The sequence below is a fragment of the Rhinolophus sinicus genome, linkage group LG09, assembly GCF_036562045.2.
Source record: "Rhinolophus sinicus isolate RSC01 linkage group LG09, ASM3656204v1, whole genome shotgun sequence".
Taxonomy (NCBI): Eukaryota; Metazoa; Chordata; class Mammalia; order Chiroptera; family Rhinolophidae; genus Rhinolophus; species Rhinolophus sinicus.
This window is the reverse complement of record NC_133758.1, coordinates 13,632,218-13,653,169: the sequence shown is the minus strand read 5'-3', so window position 1 is coordinate 13,653,169 and position 20,952 is coordinate 13,632,218. Positions and strand designations below refer to the sequence as shown.

The 20,952-nt window shown below is 39.8% G+C and overlaps 1 protein-coding gene across 2 annotated transcripts in view; it reads right to left on the bottom strand.

Annotated features, from left to right (window-relative positions):
• ATP8B1 (ATPase phospholipid transporting 8B1) overlaps positions 1 to 20,952 on the bottom strand; it is a 114,314-nt gene that overhangs the window by 1,849 nt on the left and 91,513 nt on the right. For both annotated transcript variants that reach the window (XM_074339910.1, XM_074339911.1), the window contains exons 16-27: positions 20,286 to 20,474; positions 18,007 to 18,119; positions 16,187 to 16,351; positions 14,822 to 14,933; positions 13,758 to 13,833; positions 10,687 to 10,819; positions 10,002 to 10,290; positions 5,548 to 5,771; positions 4,387 to 4,470; positions 3,369 to 3,614; positions 2,911 to 3,049; positions 1,013 to 1,143 (exon numbers count right to left, since the gene is read on the bottom strand). In XM_074339910.1, the coding sequence (XP_074196011.1) occupies positions 1,013 to 1,143; positions 2,911 to 3,049; positions 3,369 to 3,614; positions 4,387 to 4,470; positions 5,548 to 5,771; positions 10,002 to 10,290; positions 10,687 to 10,819; positions 13,758 to 13,833; positions 14,822 to 14,933; positions 16,187 to 16,351; positions 18,007 to 18,119; positions 20,286 to 20,474 (1,901 nt within the window). The remainder of the gene's footprint in view (positions 1 to 1,012; positions 1,144 to 2,910; positions 3,050 to 3,368; positions 3,615 to 4,386; positions 4,471 to 5,547; positions 5,772 to 10,001; positions 10,291 to 10,686; positions 10,820 to 13,757; positions 13,834 to 14,821; positions 14,934 to 16,186; positions 16,352 to 18,006; positions 18,120 to 20,285; positions 20,475 to 20,952) is intronic.

Below are 20,952 nucleotides of genomic sequence, written 5' to 3'. Positions count from 1 at the left end.
AGGGTCTCGGAGCTAGAAAGTGGGGAAGCTTGTGTTCTTTCCAATTCCTAAATCAGAATGGTTCAAGTTCAGGAGAAAAATGTCCCTTGTTGCTATTGCATACACTTATCAGTGGAAAAGGGAGATCTCGGGTATACTGCACGATGCCCCTGTAGCATCTACGCTCCTTTCTGATGGATGGAACCTGAGTGTATTCAGGTAACTCCTCCTCCGTACTGCCACATTCCCCCAAGGATGTGGACACACTCCCAGGCCTGGAACTGACAGATTTCCCTTGCCTGGTACTAGGCCAGGAATGTGCATGCGACCTAATTCTGGCTTTTGAGACCGGATGGAAGTGTGTTGGGCCCTTCCATGAAAAGTTCTGAGGCTCATGAGGGAAAGCGATAGAATCAGGGAAAGCGATGGAATCAGTCTTTTATCTTCCCATGGATATTGACATGTCAGGATGCGATGCCCGGAACGGCCATAGAGCTCTTGCTGGGCACCAAGATGAAGCTGATAATGAAGATAGCAGAGGGGAGAGATGGAAAGAACCCCATCCCTTTTTGATGACATTAAGTTGCTCATCAACAGAGCCTGCTAATTATTGTGTGAGTTTAGGTGATTGATACATTAGTATGGAACCATTTTGAGCCACAGCTTTCTGTTATTTGTATCTCAAAGGATCCTGCTACAAGAAGTGACATAAATGAAGGGAAAAAAACCCCAAACTATTTGCATGGCAAAATGTTAATAGTGTAATTGTTAAATTGAGAGGCTAGATATATGGGGGTTCTATACTATTCTCCCTCTTTACGTTTGATCATTTTTGTCATAACCAGCAAGCAAACAAAAATGACAATCCCCAAGGACTTATTTGCAAGATGGAATTAAAGAAAGTAGTAGTCATAAAAGTTCATACCAAATTTCCCCAGAGCCTAGAATTTTGCAGGAAAGCTGCTTTTGGGAAATGCTTTTTTTTATTTTTGTGAGGGGCTCCCAGTTAGGAGAGGAACTGTTTTTTCTATACCTTATCACTTTCTGATGGCCAAATGGTCATTGACAAGAAACGGATGGCAACCACGGGCAGTAAGCACACTGCAACAGTCAAAATGATGGTCAACCAAATGTATGGCTGTCTTAGAGCATTTGAAGCTGTGCCTGAAAGAAACATGGAGAATGAATCATAGGGGTCCTTTCATCCCAGGGGCATATTCCTATTCCATAAATGGATTATCTGTGGTAAAGTTTTACAACTAGATTGTCTTCCCAAAACATCCCATTCACTGCTCAAGAAATGAACATTTTAAAATCGGATTAAGCAAAGCAAAATTTCGAAGGTAAATTCTTTAGAACAAGGCAAATATACACAAGCAAACAAGTAAGGATAAAAGTGCATTGGTTAACATTGCATTGATTAAAAATGCAAAATGAGGCAATCTGTACTTCTGAATTTTATCAGGAACTTATAAAAGCATTTTCCAATTTATAGTTTTGGTTTGAAACTCCAAATATTAACAACTGGCACTGCCATTTGTGTGATAGGCTTTGTACTAAGTGTTTAATACAGATCGTGCCATGTTATCAGTTCTGAGCGAAGAGTATTACCCTCTTGACCATGTAAGGAAATTGAGTCATGAAGAAGTTATTGGCACAAGGTAAGAGAACTAGCTATGGTAACTCCTGAATTTTAAGACCCACATCCATCTGACAAGAACCAGGCGTTTTCCACTGCAATTCAGCTTCTAGTTTACGTCAGAGGAAGTAATAATTCAGTCTATAATGCAATCAGGTAATCATATATACTACTTAATTTTAAAACTAGAGCCAAATTTGTCACAATATTTTCTGTACTTATAAGTTTCTAAAAATGGTCTTTATTTTTTAAATGTTGTTTTTACACTGCTAAATGTGTATGGGTTTAAACACCATGCCCAATGTGAATAGTCTAAGTCACTGACTACCAAAATTTTAAAACAGACTCAGTAAAGAAAAACACAATCATAAAAAAAATGAGCTCAACCCCAAGAAGAAAAGGGTTACCATAGCAACTGTCTTTTACAACCCAACAATTGGTCGTAAAAAACAAAACAAAAACTAATCTTTTATAGGGAAACAAGTTTATGGGGATTTATTTTTCCCATTGTGAATCCAAGCTACTCTATTCAAAATAAGTTCATAAATTCCAATTCATGATATTTATTTATAATATGATATTTATCAGCTCAAATTCATTCTAGCATTTGTCAATTTGTCATATATTTTGTTTTTTATAAGTTTACTTACTGCTCTGCATACATATCTTCAATGATGTAGCCCACTTTTGAGTTCTAGAATTCTATCATATAGGATTCATAATTTGATTAGCTAATTGGATATTCTTTGATTAGCTAATCGTATATTCATAGATTGATTAGCTAATTGGGTCTTTGGGTTATTTCCATTTTTAAAAAACAATTAGAAATGTTGTGGTGCAATCTTTGTATAGATTACCTTTCCAAAATTTGGTGTGTTATCTTAGAGTATTTTCCCCAAGTGGAAATAATTTACAGAAAATTTTATAGTTATGTATTTCCAGAGAGTGTTTTAGAACAACTAAACTATATTATAATGCTCCCAGCAAACATGTGTTCTAAATTTACCAATAACCTACCAATATTCGGTTTTATGGTGTGTGTGTGTGGGGGGTGGATGGGAGCAGCTTTTATCTAACTTAACAGATGCACAATTATATCTTAAGTTTGTTTCAATTTGCTTTCCTCCCATAATGGTACCACCATTCCAACCCACCACCACCATTCATTTTCCACTCAGGATATTAACATTCACTAGCAATCATTTACAGTTTGTGTTTTTATTTACCCAGAAGTTATATCAGATTCGAATATTTTTCTGTACATTAATTTTTGGAATTTAGAATATACCAACCTGTAAATTGAAATGCAGATGGAAAGAGAACATGTATTCCAGCACTGTGAAAGTCAAACATGATGCCAAAATATAGTGCAATGCTTCCAAAAATTGAAAAAGCATTCACAAAAGTCCAATAAGAAGTATCCAAGCCAATCTGTTGGGAAACCAGAGAAAAACAGAGCACTCACTTTGGGCAGTTAACAAGAAATAAAAAGATTCAAGGATTCTGAAAATAGAATTCAGCAATTTAGGCATGATTTGGCTTGAATACTGAACAATCAGAAACTATCCTTGGCTCAGGCAAGAAATAGGAAATATGTTTGCTTTTAAGGGGTAAAAAGAGCATTCATATTTTGTAAAGTGGTAGAGGCTCAGTTAGAGGGAGAGGGGGTACCAGGTGGATGTGCACGCTGGCCTATGTACAGAAACACAGGTACCAACAGATACCGAAAACAGGTGACTAAACTACATACCTGGAAATTGACTGTTATCACGAGAGCAGAGGCAATTGTGACAGCAAAAGATTGGTAGTCTGACGGCGCCTCTCCATCCTGTCCCATGGTTTGTAGGTAAGCTCCAAGAGGTATGAAGAAGAGAATCATCGATGTTAAGATCCCATGCAGCAAGCTTATGAAGAATTTCTTATAGTTGAACAGTAAGTCTCTTTGTCCCACTACGTATAACCCAGGGAACCGCAGACTCAGTTTGTCACTCACATCCTGAAGGGGAAAACACAATTAGAGCTGTGTACCATCCATCAGGAATCAAAGAACTCTGAGAAATGTTATAACTTTTATGTCACAAAGAGTTTCGACTTGTTAAGTTGTAGGAAGGCAAAGGCCAAACAAGATAAGTCCTGAACAGTCTCAGTGGACGGAGGGCAACCTCATTACTTTAGTCCACCGTTATTTAGTATTTCATCAGAGAGGGACTAGGGAGAAGTGTATTATTTTGCTATTTATGGAGAGAAAGCAAGTAAGTTATGTCAAAAAATGTAGGGAGGCTATCTTTACCTAATTCTTTACCTAATTCTTTACTTAATTCTTTACCTAATTCTTTGGGAAAGTGTGTTCACATACAAGGTGATGCGTTAGTTCCAAGTTATTCTTTTTATGCATGAAAGCACCTTCTCAGAAGTACTGCTAGATAGAAGGTGGACTAATTTGGGAATTAAACACCTAAGTTTTGGAAAGGGTTAAGATACTTTACTTTTAAAATGAGTGAGTTATAATTACTGTCAAGTGTCTTATCAAGAGTCTTAGTGTCGAGAAGGAAGATGATAAACTTTTGTCAATGCATTCAACCCAGGCACAGAAATCCTGTTACTACAAAACAAGAAGCACAGCACTTACTGTTGTTGCTAGACAACAGACCTATAATGAGACTCACTCAGACGAAACGAAAAGCAAAGGAATGCATTTAAATATTTGCTTTGAACTCCACGAGACGCTCAGTCTGTCCGGAGTGTCCCTGTCAGCACAGGCCTCCTACCTGGTCGAGCAGCCCCATGAGCAGCACGGGCAAGCTGGAATACAGCACGTTGTAGAGGGTGATGAACCAGTCTTCATATGCAATCTGTGAGGAGATGACAGAGTGGCTGCGTCACCAAGCAAGAAACATCGTTGGCATGCATTCATCTGCTCTCAAAGCAGGGATGTCCCCCAGGCTGAGCAGGGCCTTCTCCTGCCAGAGTAAACACCCCTCCTGTACGCTTACAGAAGGCACGAGTTTGTTTCTGTGTAATGGGCAGAATCAAACACCATTCTGCAGAAATGAAATTTCCCCTTATGTAAGTGGGGGATGTACCCCAGAAAGTTTTTGGAAAAAGTCTTCTATTGGAATAAAGCTGGAAATTGAGTCGGTGTTCATCCTTTTTATGTCCCTTAATTAATGAATTTGAATACATGCAACTGGCCCAAAAGCGCATAGATACCATTAAATTTTCTTTCATCTTGCAAGTCTAGCATTTTCATTCAAACATTTTGTAAGACAGAATTGGACCAGAGGTAAGACCTGTGCTTCTGAAAGGAGTAACTAAGGCTGTGCACACACCTGTCCTCAGGGTGGGCTGGAGGAAATGGGCTTACTCAGCACCAGCACTTATATACAGCCCAGCATGGAAATAGGAAAAAGGCCCCCGGCCCTGCTCAAGGTCACTCATGGCCCTGTTTCTGAGGCCCCTCTGATAACTATTTGTCTGTGGCATAGCATCAGAGAGGTTTGGCCAACCACAGACATTGACTTAGGTTCATTTTTTCTAATGATAATTTTCTGCTGTGTCAAGATTTTAACATATCACATATGTCCACCATGCCTGTTTCAGCAAAAACTAAAACCCCAGAACAAATGGAGACATGATAATTGATTATCTAAAATTTATATTATGCCTTTAGCCTTGGTCACGGTATAATTTTATGCCTTCAAAGTTGAACAATTTCTTATCACTATTCTTCATGGCAAGGTGACTCAGAAGAAAATCTAAGGTGAAGGCAGAGACACAAACAAAAACCCGAGAGACCAGGGAAAAACGCCAGCTTATAAAACATCAGAAACATTTTAGAAAAGTAATCCATAATCTTAATCTGTGCCTCAGCAATCAAGAGAACACCAAAACTGCAAATCCAATAAATAATGATGGTGATGTGACATTACCTGTGCAGAGTACCCATTGAAGAAGGAGTACCAGAAATGAACCAGAGTGAATGCAAAGTTTTTATAAAAGAAGTATCGTAGGAATTTGCACATCCTTATGTAAGACCACCGGCCATGCACCAACAGCAATCTCTGCAGGTATCTGAACTGAGCAAAGGAATAGTCACTTGACATGACGGCTTGCATGCCTTCTTGTCCACTTATTCCAACACCAATGTGGGCAGCTATGGGGCAGAGGGAGAAGATACTGTGAATCATAGGCCGATTACAAGGTAGAACATTGAGATGACAACGTCTTTCCATAGCAAAACAAAAAACAGACATTCATAGAGCAATAAATAATGAAAACTCTTGCTCACCATCCCCCACTGCAGCTTCTGAACTCAACTCAAAATCAGAGGTAAAGTTGCTAAACATGTGGTTGGGCCACCATAAATATTTGTGAAAGGATCTCAGGTGGGTGAGGATTCTATTTGGATTATCTGGCCAGCTCATAAGCCATCCTTCCCACCCACAGGGTGAGCCCCAGGCACACAGGTATACTAATCTGCCCATGCCCATCTGGCCACACTGAGTCAGCCATGGGCAGATACGTAATCAATGGTAGATACTAAGAACGGGTTCTCAACTTTCATTCCACCCTGTTCTAATTGGAGACATGGGACCGCAAATAAAAACCCTGCATTGCCCATACTCTCTTGCAGCTAGGTTCTCTTTGTGAGTTAAGTTCCACTGTTGTGATCCACTTGATGCTTGGAAGCAGAAGTGAATTAAAGCCCAGCATCACTTCCCTTTTTGGCATTTCTACAACAGAAATGCCATTTTCTAGCTGCCAGATGTTGGCAGACACCTGCAAAGGCTTCTCAAGTGAAAAGCTCTTCCGAAGACCCTCAAAGCTAGAATCTCTGCTAGTGAGTGATCGAGATGTTAGACACTCAGCCCAGATTCTGCTTCTGCAGTCCAGCCGAGCGTGTATGAGTATCCAGTCCCCTGTATTAATCACTTCCTGCTTAAAAGTACTGCAGGGTGTCTGATTCCTGTCCTGCGCCCTGATTGGTAGAAAACTCAACCTGGGCCAATCAGTGTCTGTCTTGGCATTTGGAATTAGGATTTGGGTATGTTTGTGCTTGAAACTTTAACATATAAATTCCTGAGGTGTGGGATGGATAGATTTCTTTCTGAGGGGTTATAAAGTGCAGAGAAATAATCTAGAGAGAGGGAGAGACAGACAGACAGACACTGGGTTTCTGTTGAAGCTCTAGGTCCTGGTTCCAGTATCCTCTGAGGCCTCGCTTTTTGGGCAGCCTGAGACATCTATGTATCCTTTAAAATAAATTTCTTTTTGTCTTAAGCTAACTTTAGTTCTTCAACACATATAATCAAAAGAGTTCTGGGCGGCTGGGTGGCTCAGTAGGTTAGAACGTGAGCTCTGAACAACAGGGTTGCCGGTTGATTCCCGCATGGGCCAGTGAGCTGCGCCCTCCACAACTAGATTGAAGACAATGAGCTGCCACTGAGCTTCCAGAAAGGCGGCCGGATGGCTCAGTTGGTTAGAGTGCAAGCTCTCAACAACAAGGTTGCAGGTTCAATTCCTGCATGGGATGGTAGGCTGCGATCCCTGCAACTAAGATTGAAAACGGCGACTGGACTTGGAGTTGAGCTGTGCCCTCCACAACTAGATCGAAGGACAATGACTTGGAGCTGATGGGCCCTGGAAAAACATACTGTTCCCCAATATTTCCACCACCCCCCAAAAAAAGAAAAAAGTTTTAACTAAGACACTATTAAAATTTCAAAGGCTTATTCAAGGCCTACCATGACCTCAAGACACATTTTTTTTTTCTTGGGGGAAGGTTTCTAGAATGGATAAAAATGAAAGTCACAATCTTTTCCATTCTCCCAAAAGTCAAATCACATTCAGCTTAGAGAATTGCAAATTTTATCTCGGTCTTAGAAGTTATGAAAGTGAAGACAGATAATGAGATCATTTAGAGAACATATGTTTGGAGAACACGTCCTATGACTCAAACCCTGAGAAGTGACTGCCAATTCAGCAGAGCTTCCAACTAAAAGCAGCTCCAAAAATCCCACCCCATTTGCGAAACACAAGGTCTGGCAAATTCAAAATGTAGTGACTTGTCCAAACCTAAGCGTTCAGTAACACTTTGTAATTCTAAAAAATAGACTTGCATCTCGTTCAATATTTATGACCTCTTTGAAAACACACAAATACTTCTGATGATCTCCAAACTGCTCCTTCCTACCATGCCTGCCACAGGCCCTGGAATACAAGCCAGCCTTTCTGCTGAGCAGACCCAGGACACTATGGGAAATTATTCATGGTGATTCCAGGCAACGAACAGATGTGCTTCATAAGGCCACACTGGTTTTTTCCCTAAAATCTAAATATAGGCACCTGGTTTTCCTGAAATTCCAAATGTGGTTTCAAATGCCTCACCAGCGAGCTCCTTCATAATTCCTTAACAAACTAATCATTTCCTCAAGGCGGTCTGCCTCTACCTCATTTCCCTCATGCTGCTTGTTCATTCTCAGGGCCTCAGGCCAAGAAAAAACAACAACCATCAGCCAGTAGACATCTTTAGGCACAAAAGAGGGAGAGGGCAGCCTGTGAGAGTCCTTGGATCCTTGCTAGGGGCAAAACCGTGGTGGGTTGCAATTCCCTCCACTTCTACTGGACTGCACTGCTGACCATGACACTTGTTAGCAAATGGTCAGATTTTTCTTGACATTTACATTTCACTCTACTTCTTTATAAACAAGTTTTTGTGTGTTTTTTTTGGTGTGTGTTTTTTTATGTATGTAGTTCTTGATGCAGTTGAAAGAGATAAAATTTTTTCAAAGTACAAAAAGGCACTAACAATACTTGCGTAAGGCTACTGACTTCCAAGAAGACCTCAGAGTTTCCTTGATTTTTGTCCCAAATGGATGCTCCATAGATTATATATAAAAGCACCTGCCTATGACAGAGCTTAATAAAATTCTTAAGACAACTTAAGAAAAACAAGTCTCTGTAAGGTTATCTTTGTTGACTTTTTGTGAGTCCTTTCACTATAAATTGGCGAACTCAGAGGAAAAAAACATTTTCAAGTGTAAGTCATATAACCAGATGGTAAATTTGCAAGGTAATCCCCCCAGACTTCCAGAAGTCTACATTATAACAATAAAAATAATGTCTGAGTTCCTTGCCCTTTTGGCACCGCTACTGTTCAGGGTATATAATGGAAACTAAGCTAAAGCTGGCCACAAAGAAATCTAATTCAGAGCAAGAAATGACATTTGCATGGTAGGACAAGCGCATGCAAAACACAGTGGAGAGGAATTAAACTGCCAGTGGCGACAGACACACATGATAAAAAAGCAAGGAGACGTACATCATCATACAGCGGACTCCTGTTGAGGAAGATAAAGTTGGAATATTCTTAGTATATACCAAGAAGGAGGAGAAGAGACTCTAAGAAAAGAAAGATAGATATGTGAGTTACAAAATAGGCTGAACTAGTTATACATTCTGCCTTAAGTTACCCAGCACAACAGGACGTGCGTATACATGTGTAGTCATGAAACAGTTCATCTTAATATCACAAAACTGGAGGTGATATTGTAGAGAATTTCCTGTTCTGAGATGAGCATAGCCCAGGTTGACATGGCATATTGGCAGCAGGATGAGGACAAGTATTCAGGTCTCCTGGTTTGGGAATTTTCATTAGATGTTCCTTATATAAGGCATAAAAAAGGACCAGGATTGAGACGTGTTAAGAGGGTTTGGTTCCACTTGCTTTGACACCAGGTACAACTGTATTTCTGCATGCTGGGACTGAATCCTGTCATTTGTGGGGACCTAGTGTCCTCCAACCAGCAAAAGGAACTTTGGAAGTCTCTAGGGAGGTTAGGAGGATGGTGAGACTCTGTTGGAACTTGGCTTCAATGCCAAATGTGTGACTCTGAGCTCACTCCAGGTCTCCCGGTGGTGACGTTCTAATAGATTTACCAAAGGCAATAAGGAAGCCCCAGAAAAAGGTGCTTAGGGGAGGGAGAACAATAGTCTCAAAACAAATACCCAAGTTCAACAGTGTATACCGAACTCAGCAGAATTTTTAACAGAACTTATTCAAGAAATATAGAAGCAGAAGAAGAGGAAAAAACTCCCCCAAACTAAACACATGTAAAAGAAGGAAACAAGATAAATTCATCCATATGGAACTCGTCTTCCATGTGGCATTCTGTGAGTAGCGCTGTAATGCCTTCTCTCTACTGAGGTGACTGTAAATTTTTTGAGGGCTGGGTCACAGCTGTAGTCATGGTGGAGTGCCTTTATTAAACAGCTGCTTTATGAAAGCCTAAGCAATGAAATCTGAAACAACTACCCTCAGAAATGTTCCTGCCATTTCTTCTCGAGCCATTCAAGTTGCATTGGCTGTCTGCACAAGACTCACTTTTGATCATGTTTACGTCGTTGGCCCCGTCTCCAATCGCCAGCGTGATGGCTTTCTTATACCTCTTCACCAGGTCTACCACCATGGCCTTCTGCTTGGGGGTGACCCGGCAGCAGATGACAGCGCTGCACTCGCAGGCCAGATCAACAAAGTTCTTCTGCCGCTGTTCTTTTCTAGCTTCCAGCCTCCTTTTGCTTTGCGTCCGAATTCGTCTTTCTTCTTCTGTCCTTGGGAACTTCAGCTTTAGAATGTTACCTGTCTTGGTCTTTTTCTCGAGAAGAATTTCATTCTGTGAAATCAGAGAGGGAAAGAATTACACGCATTTTCGTTTTTGTATCAAGGGTACCATTCTCAACATTTTGCTGATGCGAAGGGTCATTCTTGGGTTATATCATTGAGTGTAAAACATATTTACTATAAAAATTTAGAAAATACAAAAATATACAAAAAAGAAAATTTAAAATATCCATTCACCGATCAACCAGGTGTAATCACTGTTACCAGTCGGGCATAATTCCTTTCATATATCATATAATGTTAAGTCTTAAAACTTGGGAAACTGAACTTTCATTTATAGGCTAAGAGATTTTTAGATTGGCAGTTAATATGGGAAACCATCTCAAATGGGTCCATAATGAACTGCTTTAGTTTGAGACAAAGGCACAGATACACTGATGATACGTACCAACCAAGAACCAGTGATGATTAAGGCCCGGTTTCCGCCGGAAGGGAAAAAGGGTTCGTGCACAGGGGGTGCAAATTTTGCATAGACTCCACCTCTATTCCTCTGGTTTTCCATCCTCGTGTTAAGAAGAGCACTGGGAGAAAAGAAATTGAACTGTTTAAAGTACAAGGCCATGAATAGGCCCTGGACTGTGAGAAAATTTTGACATTTAATCTCTTTTTTAAATTGTGGTAAAAACACAACCTAAAAATTTTCATCTTTATTTCTAAGTGTACAGTTCAGTACTATTGAGTATATTCACATTGTTGTATAACCAGCCTCCAGAATTTTTTCATCTTTCAAAACTGAAACTCTGTGAAATAACTCCTCATTTCCCCCTCTCTCCAGTCCCTGGTACCCAATACTCTACTTTCTGTTTGTATGAATTTGACCACTCTAGATATATAGATGGAATCAGACAGTACTTGTCTTTTTGTGACTGGCTTACTTCTCTTAGCATAATGTCCTCAAGATTCATCCCTGCTGTGTAGCGTGGGTCACAATTTACTTCCTTTTGAAGGGTGGACAATATTCTATTGTATGGATGTAACACATTTCGTTTATCCCTTCACCCATCGGTGGACACTGGGCTTGCTTCCACCTCTTGGCAATTGTGAATAATGCTGCTATGAACATGGGTGTGCAAATATTCTCTTCAAGTCCCTGCTTTCAGTTTTTTGGGATTATACCCAGAAGGGGGATTGCTGGATCATATGGTAACTCATTTTTTTGAGGAACCACCATACTGTTTTCCATCGTGGCCGCACCACTTTACACTCCCCCAGCAGGGCACAAGGTTCCCAATTACTTCATTTCATTGTCCACACTTGTTACATTCTGGTGTTTTTTTTTGTTTTTTTTTTTGAGAGTAGCCATCCTAAAGGGTGTGAGGTGGTATCTATTGTGGTTTTAATTTGTATTTCCCTAATTATTAGTGATGTTGAGCATCATTTCATATGCTTTTTGGTCATTTCTATATCCTCCTTGGAGAAATGTCTACTCAAATCCTTTGCCCATTTTTTAATGGGTAACATATAATCTTACTAAGTCTTAATTTCTCCACCATGGGGGCACCATGTACTTGATGCTTCATTATTTGCCAAAAACACTAAAGGAAGGTGTGGTGGAAAATGTGTTCACAAGCAACGGAAGAAAGACAACCTTAATCTGAATTATACTGGGGTGCACCCTACTGTATTATAGGCTACTGTTTGGCAGAAAGAAGCTTATTTCCACATAAAGTTATGTCTGCTTGAGAAATGCTCAATGCTTTATATCAACACATTATTGAGAAGACCACATATAACATATTCATGTGATAGAAAAATGAGTCATGGGAATCTGGAGTGGAAGGGACTGTAAATATCTTAGCCAATCCCTTCACATTACAAATAAGGGAATCAAGGCCCTCAGAAATGATGGGAAAACTGGAATGAAGACTTGGGTCTCCAGACTCTCAGCCCAAGGCTTTCTTCATTACACGCTCACAGCCATTATTTTTCACCCTCAAGAACAAGTTTCTCAACCTTGACCCTATTGACGTCTTGGGCCAGGTAATTATTTGTTGTCTGTGTCTGTCCATTGGACTGTAGGATGTTTAGAGGCATCCCTGGCCTTTACCCACTAAAAGCCAATAGCACCTCTCCTACCGCATTGTGACAACCAAAGAAGACTCCAGACATTGCCAGATGTTTCACAGAAGGCAAAATTGCCTCCGATTGAGAACTTCTGCCCTAGAAGATTAGGTGTCTACTATCCTTTACCCACATTAATTTAATTTGCATTTTCAAGTTGAAAATAAAGAGTCATCAAGACAAATCAATACAAGGCTGGAAGAGAAAAAATATGAAGTTACCCATTCAAACCCTTCTACAGGAATCTTCCTTTCAGGAATCATCTAGAAAGATGATTCATCTCTCTATAAAGGTAAACTGAGATAAGAGCATAATAAAATTTTCTACTTGTATACATTTTATCTTCTAATCCAGCTCAGGGCTCAATTTTCAACACTTTCAAAAGACAGACAAGGAATTTGAGTCCCCCATCTATAAGAAATAAAACCGTATGGTAATTAACTAAATTACTTAAAACCAAGAAACAAGTAAACATATTAGTATGTATTGATCCATTGCTATTTTTCAAAACCTAAAAGCACAAAGAGGCATGGTTTATGTATCTCTATTCTAACAGATTTGATCTATTTAGATTATAAGGCTATTGATTTTGTCTAATTTAGCAGAGTGCCTAATACACGGGAAGGACTTGCAAAAGTTCTATCATCATCATTAGAAAGAAGGCTAATAACAATCATTAACTCCATCATCTCACCAGCAGAGGCAAGTGTATCTGTTAACAGCTTCATTTGGCCCTGTGACCGCCAGGGGGCGGTGTCAGAGGAAACCTCTTGAGGGATAAAAGGAATGGTCAAACCAGCAGCAAACATCCAGGTAACAGTGTAGCAGCACATTTTTGCTTCATAACAAGACAGGCGTTTTGCCTACACATTTCCAGATCTGCTGCAACTCTGACTTAGGGCAAACAAGTGTTTCAGCACAAGCTAAGCGTGGAAATATCCAGCCTGCCCAATCTAGACAAGACTACAGATGTCACCCACCCAAACATTTCCTTCCAGGCAGGATTGTGTGTGTGTGTGTGGGGGGGGGGGGTTTCTTCCATTTTTCCTTTCAAAAGGTAAAATTTCTAGAAAAGACAATACATGAATATAATTCACATTAATTTTGAGTGATGTCACAGGCCCACTTCCTTTATCAGCAGACAAGCACTGAGGACTTCTAAGGAACAGAGAAAAATGGCACGAGGAAGGGCAAATAAAGTCCCCAAGTTTTCAGACAACATAAGGCCATGATACAACCATGATAACTCACAGCTGCCTGTTCTCTTGCTTCACTTAAACGTGAGGAAACCGAAGTGACACTCTAGCTCTAATTTCTCCAGATTTGCTGTGTTTACTGCACCTAGTCTTTATAAAAATGAGGTCCTAAATATTCTCATCCTGCAGGCCCTTTACTTACTTTATGTCTTCCCCATAGCAGATAGTGGTGTCTTCAGTTAGCAGTTCACAAGCAAATCCTATATTTTCAGCAGTTTCTGTAACAGAAAAAAAATTAAGTCAAATGTCATTCCTACTGATGAATTTAATAATTGACTTTATCTGGTGTGATATTTTTCAATTAACAAAATAACCAGATTCAATCAAATATGCCGTTCTTCTAAACAATGTACAGAAATCACATAAAGAAAAAAATCCCTTTCTCTGCAATAAAATAAGCCTAAGTCAAAGTCTGGTTCGAGATGTTTTCAATAATAAAATGGGCTATATTATCAAATATGTTAACTGGTTATTTAATAAATCAATGCTCATTGAAATACTAAACACATTAAGTTCATGTGGTTTTAATCATTGTTACGGGGGCGAAAGGGTAACCATTTCCATCAACCCACACATGGGGCTCCTACTGGCGATTTTTTTCCATTTTCCCATCACCACCCACTGGTATTTGTTTACAGTCAGGGCTGTGCTTCCCTTAGCTTATCAGAGTGTGTAACCCACTGATGCTGTCAGAGCAAGAGAAACTATCTGGTTTCCCAGGGGCTGCTTGTGGAGCAAAATATCAACACCAGACAACACTGTTGAGCTCTGAAAATCTTCCCTTGGGTCTAAAACTTTAATTATAATTTTCAAGGAATAAAATGGGCAAGAAAACAAAAGTTGCTATTCCATGTTTCGTAGAATTCTAACCTATGCCCAACAAGTGGCAAAGCGCTGGGAAGGACAGAAGGGATGAGAAGGATGGCCTTGCAGGACAGCAGCCTATGTCTGTTGGAGAGATGACTAATCACAAGCAGCAAGACTTGACCAGGAGTCCAATTATATGGAATAATCGGAGTTTCGGGAAGGGTGCAGTCAGGGTGGGCTGGAGTAAGAGAAAGGTTTCTTAGGGAAAGCGTCTATTCTCAAAGAAATGGATAGAGTTTGTGCAGGATGGGAAGCCTAAGAAGGTCTTCTTGGGCAAGGGAAACAGGAGCTGTGAATATCTCTCAGTGAACAGATACACTTCCCTACACAATGAGTTACCTTTTTTGTCTCCAGTAAGCACCCAGATCTTAATGTCAGCTTTTGCAAGTTTTGAGATAGTTTCTGGGACTCCATCCTGTAGCTTGTCTTCAATAGCTGTAGCTCCCAATAGCTGAAATGTACATTAAAAAAAAAAAAAGAATGAGCAAATAAGCCAAAAATGTTCTGTAATAGCTGTTTGCCTACCTGCAAACAGAAGGCTTACACCCCCGTTGGTGCTCCACTGGGGATCATGGCCAGTGTTAACACAGAAGGTTGCCATGCTTCGCACCGCAAACCAAAACAGCCAAAACCTGTTTTCTTCAAGTAATTTACCAAGACAAAAAAATGCAAGTACAACATCAAGGACATTAAAAATACACTTTCATTGTGCATATGTTACTTTACGCAGACATAAGCTAATTCTTGCTAAAGCTCAATACTATTTGTTGAATATTTCCCATTAATCTATACTCTATAGACAGTAAGTATCAAACTGAAAATTTTCATTTACAAATGGTAAATTTTTCTTGTTTCAAGATTTTGCAAAATATAAAACGTTTCAATAATTCTCACAAAATACTAAGTATATACTGACTTGTTATTGTGTAAAAATCATAATGAATTTTAATAAATAACAAAAATAATAAAATCAGAATAAAACATTTTTTAACGTTTTCTGTTTTTTGGTATCTCATATAGCAATTTCTATGTTGCTTATGGAACAAAAGAAATTCGTACGACCTAGTTCCATTGTATCAGTTTCAAATGCTGAGGTTAAAATGATCTTTTAGGGTCGGCCCGGTGGCTCAGGCAGTTGGAACTCCGTGCTCCTAACTCCAAAGGCTGCCGGTTCAATTCCCACATGGGCCAGTGGGCTCTCAACCACAAGGTTGCCAGTTCAATTCCTCGAGTCCCACAAGGGATGGTGGGCTCTGCCCCCTGCAACTAAGATTGAACATGGCACCTTGAACTGAGCTGCTGCTGAGCTCCCGGATGGCTCAGTTGGTTGGAGCGCATCCTCTCAACCACAAAGGTTGCCAGTTCGATTCCTCAACTCCCGCAAGGGATGGTGGGCTGCGCCCCCTGCAACTAGCAACGGCAACTGGACCTGGAGCTGAGCTGCGCCCTCCACAACTAAGACTGAAAGGATAACAACTTGAAGCGGAATGGCACCCTCCATAGCTAAGATTGAAAGGACAACAACTTGACTTGGAAAAAAGTCCTGGAAGTACACACTGTTCCCCAATAAAGTCCTCTTCCCCTTCCCCAATAAAATCTTTAAAAAAAAAAAAGGTCTTTTAAGCATGATATCAAAATTAAGAAACTGAAATTTCTAATTCTGTTTAGAATATCAGTGAAAATGTTATGAAGGTGAAAACTCACAATTAAGTCTTTTTCAATCTCCTCATATACTTTATCAAGGGCTTCGTCCCGGTTGGTTGAAGCCACACTGGCAGCCATAAACTTTTTATTCCATTCTTCATAGTCTTTTTCTTCAATTTCCTTGTAGCAAAGGCACAGGGTCCTAAGAGTCTCATTTGCAAAGATCTGTTTTATTTAAAAGACAATCCATCCACACAAAAGATAGTTAACTATGTGTAATTCAAGATCAAGTTTGAAATCTTACTTGAAATAATAAAATAGGAGAGTTTAAAAAGAGACCACGAAAAAGCTCGGATTCGTACAAATATATTTTATAGAGATTAAACAAATGCTTTGTTTTTTAAGTCTCCTTGGGATCCTAGGACTGTATTTCTAAGTTCCCAAATTAGTTAAAAAGAGATGTCTATCTTTCTTCTAAATCAAGTCACTAGAGTGAAGAAGACCTTTTTCTCTTAATGATTAAGAAAAGAACGGAGGATGGGAGCTGCTTTGGGGTGCTACTGATGTAAACACAGAACTGACAACTTTATAATTTGTTCCCACAAACTGTTACAAGTCCAATCAACTATGAACTCTCAACTGAGCATTGTTTCCTCAAACCAATTCTGAAATACATGAGCCACTGTTAAAGCTGAGATGAAACATTTTAATGCAAAAGAGTGTCTGGAAATTTTAATCATGGTGAACGGATTTAAACTATTTTAAATAGTTTAAATATGAACCACTAAAAACATTTCATTACTTCACTGTCACATTTGTCTAGCCATGATGGCAGAACTGGTTCACCTAGCTAAGTGTTTGCTTTCAAAGATTCTTTGGAAGGTTCTGCATTTGTTTGATTAAATTGCCATTGTTCATATCCTCATGGAAAATTACCCGTTGCAACTGCTTCAACAGCATATCTAAGCTTAAAATGTGACCCCAATTAGCAAACAGCATATTCCTCAGGCTTCTTTCTGAAGGAGCACTGGCTGGCTCCAAAGCTCAAGCAGACCCTTGAGGTAAAGGAAAGAGACTACCCTTTATTAAGCACTTACTAAGTGCTGGGAACTGTGCAAGATGCTTTCCCTTGCAACAACCCTCCAGGGTATGAATTATCCTCTTCCTATTTCATATAGGCAATTGATTAATCTGAGACATCAAGCAATTTCCCAAGGGACACAAAGCAAGCAAAGAGGCAGAACTGGGACACCAACCAGGTCTGCCGGATAGCCTCCACACTTCTTTGCCATCTTTATATAGCACCAAAACAACATGAGGATTGGTAGGCAGTCCCACAAGAGACATTCCCAGAAGCATTCTGAATAATTGCAGTATCACGGGATTAAGTACATAGTCCTCTCAGAATATAAGTTGGAAGTAGCGAAGACCAAACTGATTCACTCTCCAAAGTATCAGAACTCAATTATCTAACATACTGCTTTGTCATGCCCCATCACATACGGATGCTTTCTTTCCTTCGATATACACCAGGAGGTTGGTGGAGTTCTGGGGGTCCACACAGATATTAAGACTACAGCTCAGTATGGTTATGTAGCTTGCGCAAGGTCACTGGAAGAGAGACCAGTCATTCCCCGGGCCCATCCACAGAGTCTGCCAACCTAGATGCTGGGAAAGGGCACCCTGATAAACTTCCAGGAAGTCAGGAGCAGGGACAGAAGAGGAACCAGCCTGCCATATTGCTACTGTGGTGCCCTTTCCACTCAACCACACCAGGACAAAGGATTGGCAAGTAACATACAGCTTTGTCTCGAGCCTAAGAAACACTACCAGAAAGTAAGTTTGGAATTTGTAGCATAAAGTGTGAAAGTGAGACTTACATCCAGGGCATCCTGCGTCTCTTGTTTTATCGGACTCATTTGATGTAACCGTTCATAAATGACAGTGTCAGCACCTTTACAATAAAGCCTGATGTTGCCTTCCGGGGTTCTTACTAGTAGCAAGGGAAGGAAAAACAAATCACAAAGTTAGGTTTGATTTCTTAACAGAAAACTACATTGATAAAGTTAATTTGAAGTGTTGTTGTGCACATAATTCACCATTAATTTAAAATCATCAGTGCACCTACAAAAATGTTGCTCTCAACAACGCTGGTAAACCACTCTCTGTATAGAATAGTGAAAAAAAATAAGAAAAAATTCCTTCCGTTTTCTGTATCCTTACTTATTCTTTCAAGCCAATACTTATTGACTCTCTGGTACATTCCATGTCCTGTGCCAGCTAAATGTCTTCCATAGAGCCTTCTCTGTCCATGCCAACTTCTTACCTATAAAACCATAACACTACTGCCTTTAATTCTCAGGCCATCATGACCATTTTCTTGGATTTTTTTGATCTGTGAGTAATTTAACTGTAAGTCTGTGCCTCATAGCTAAGTCGAGTTTAAGTTCTCCAAGGTAGATGCCAGGCATGTTAATAAGCCTAGATCAGTGCTAGGCACACAGAAACCACTCAGCAAAATAGGCTAGTCAGAATTCAGTAGACAGTTAACCCTTTATTTGTTACTGGTTAAAAATGCAATCTCATAGTAGAGAAATCTTCTGGACACCACCCAAATGAATGATCAAAAGCTAACATCTCTGATAATCATATGCCTTCTGATGTGATACCCTGTTTCCCCGAAAATAAGACCTAGCTGGACAATCAGTTCTAATGCGTCTTTTGGAGCAAAAATTAATATAAGACTCAGTCTTATATTATACTATATTATATTACATTATATCATATAAGACCCGGTATCATATCATATCATATCATATCATATCATATCATATCATATCATATCATATCATATCATATCATATCAGACTCGGTCTTCTATTATACTAGTAAAATAAGGGTCTTACATTAATGTTTGCTCTAAAAGGTGCATTACAGCTGATATTCTGGCTAGGTCTTAGTTTCGGGGAAACAGGGTATGCTGGACAGCACACAGCACCAATCTATGTAACATGACCTGAAATGCATTACCTGAATATAATCATGAGGGAATATCAGGTTTTCTACAAAATAACAAGCCTGCGCCTTTCAAAAATGTCAGTATATGAAAGATTTTAAAAGGGCTGAGGAACTTTTTTAGATTAAAGGAGACCAAAGTAACAATCACCTAATGCAATGTATGATCGTGGGTTAGATTCTGAATAGAAAAGACAGAAAAACAAAGGAAGGAATGGAGTGAGACGGGTAATGGGGGTGAGGGGGTGAGGAAGGAAATTCCTGGTAAAATTTGAAAACATTTCATAGATTAGATAATACTATTGTATTACATTAAAATTTCTGATTCTGATCACTGTTCTATACATATATATACATACATACATATATATATATATATATATATATATATATATATACATACATATATATATGTGACTGTTTCTGTTCTTAGGAAATACTTACTTAATTATTTAGGGGGAAAAGGCATTAGAGCTGTTTACTCTCAAATGGTTCAGACAAGAACCTCTGTATAATGAACCTGACAAAAGACTAGGTGGCCAGTGCTAACAGCTGGTGAACATGGAAGAGAGTACAGTTCTCCAAACCAGTCTGCAATTTCCCCGTAAGATTTCAATCATTTCACATTATGAACTTAAAAACTTTCAATGTTAGGAAGTAATCATCTTCCCCACGTGATGGCCTGTTGTGATGTGCCTGGCCTGGAGGGATGATTTGGGTTCAGAAGCACATCCTTGCTTCTCTCAGAACTCCCCCCCTACTGTGTTCTCCCATCCCGGACATCAGGTATAGAGTGGAGGTGTGTGGAGGGGCTCACAAGGTAAGAGCTCATGAGGGCAGTGCTGCAAGCTGTCCAGCTGCCGCTTGGAGCATGTGACATCTGCCACCCCAGATTCAACAGCTGACAGCCCATATCGTTGAATGTTAACATTTGCAGGATTCAGATACACGGCAATTGTCCCTGTGGATAATGGGCCACGGGCAGAAGAAAGGAAAAAACACTTATTTCAGTAAGTCTGTGGAAATCTCCTAGGAGCCAAGAAGTTCATTCATAGGCAGCTTTGTCCTGGTGTCGCTAAAGAAAATGTGCAACAGGCAGCCTCGAAGTGAGTGATTCACAGACACCCTCTTCAGAGAGACCTACCAATGATAGACATTCGCTTGCGGTCACTGTTGAAGTCCAAAATGGCAAGAACGTTGTAGGTCCTCTCAGTGCCCAACTCACTGATGGTGATCGTGTTCTGGGTCCGGGCGAGGAAGGCAAAGCCAAAGTTCCTGGCGGCGCTTACCAGAGCGCCTTCATCCGGAGAGGCTGCCTGGTAGTTGAGCTGACCTAACAATGGGGGCAGAAGACAAAAGCACACAAGCTGTAACGCCACCAAGAGTCCAGGTGGGGAGTGAGGATGTGCTGATTGCACGGCCCAAACAGCCCCAAGATGAGTCATTGACTCCTAAAGGGTGTGCCGACATGAATACCTTTTAAACTTTAAAGATTTCTACTTATAAACATAAACTAGAAGTTAAAAAGAATTGACCAAGAATAGGAGAAATATTCCCATAATCCCACCATTCAGAGGAAATAACACTGCTGACATTTTGTTATAATTCCTTGCAGTCCTTTTGAAAAGGCCTATTTTTGCAATAGTTTCCATCATACTGAATCTACATTTATATCCTGATTATTTTAACATTATATTTCAGCATGCTGCTATAGCTTTAAAAATGCTTTCTAAACCTTATTTTAATGAAAGGAAACATGGCACCGTTTCACTGTTACCGGCCTTTAATTCATTTCCAAAATTTTTGCTCTC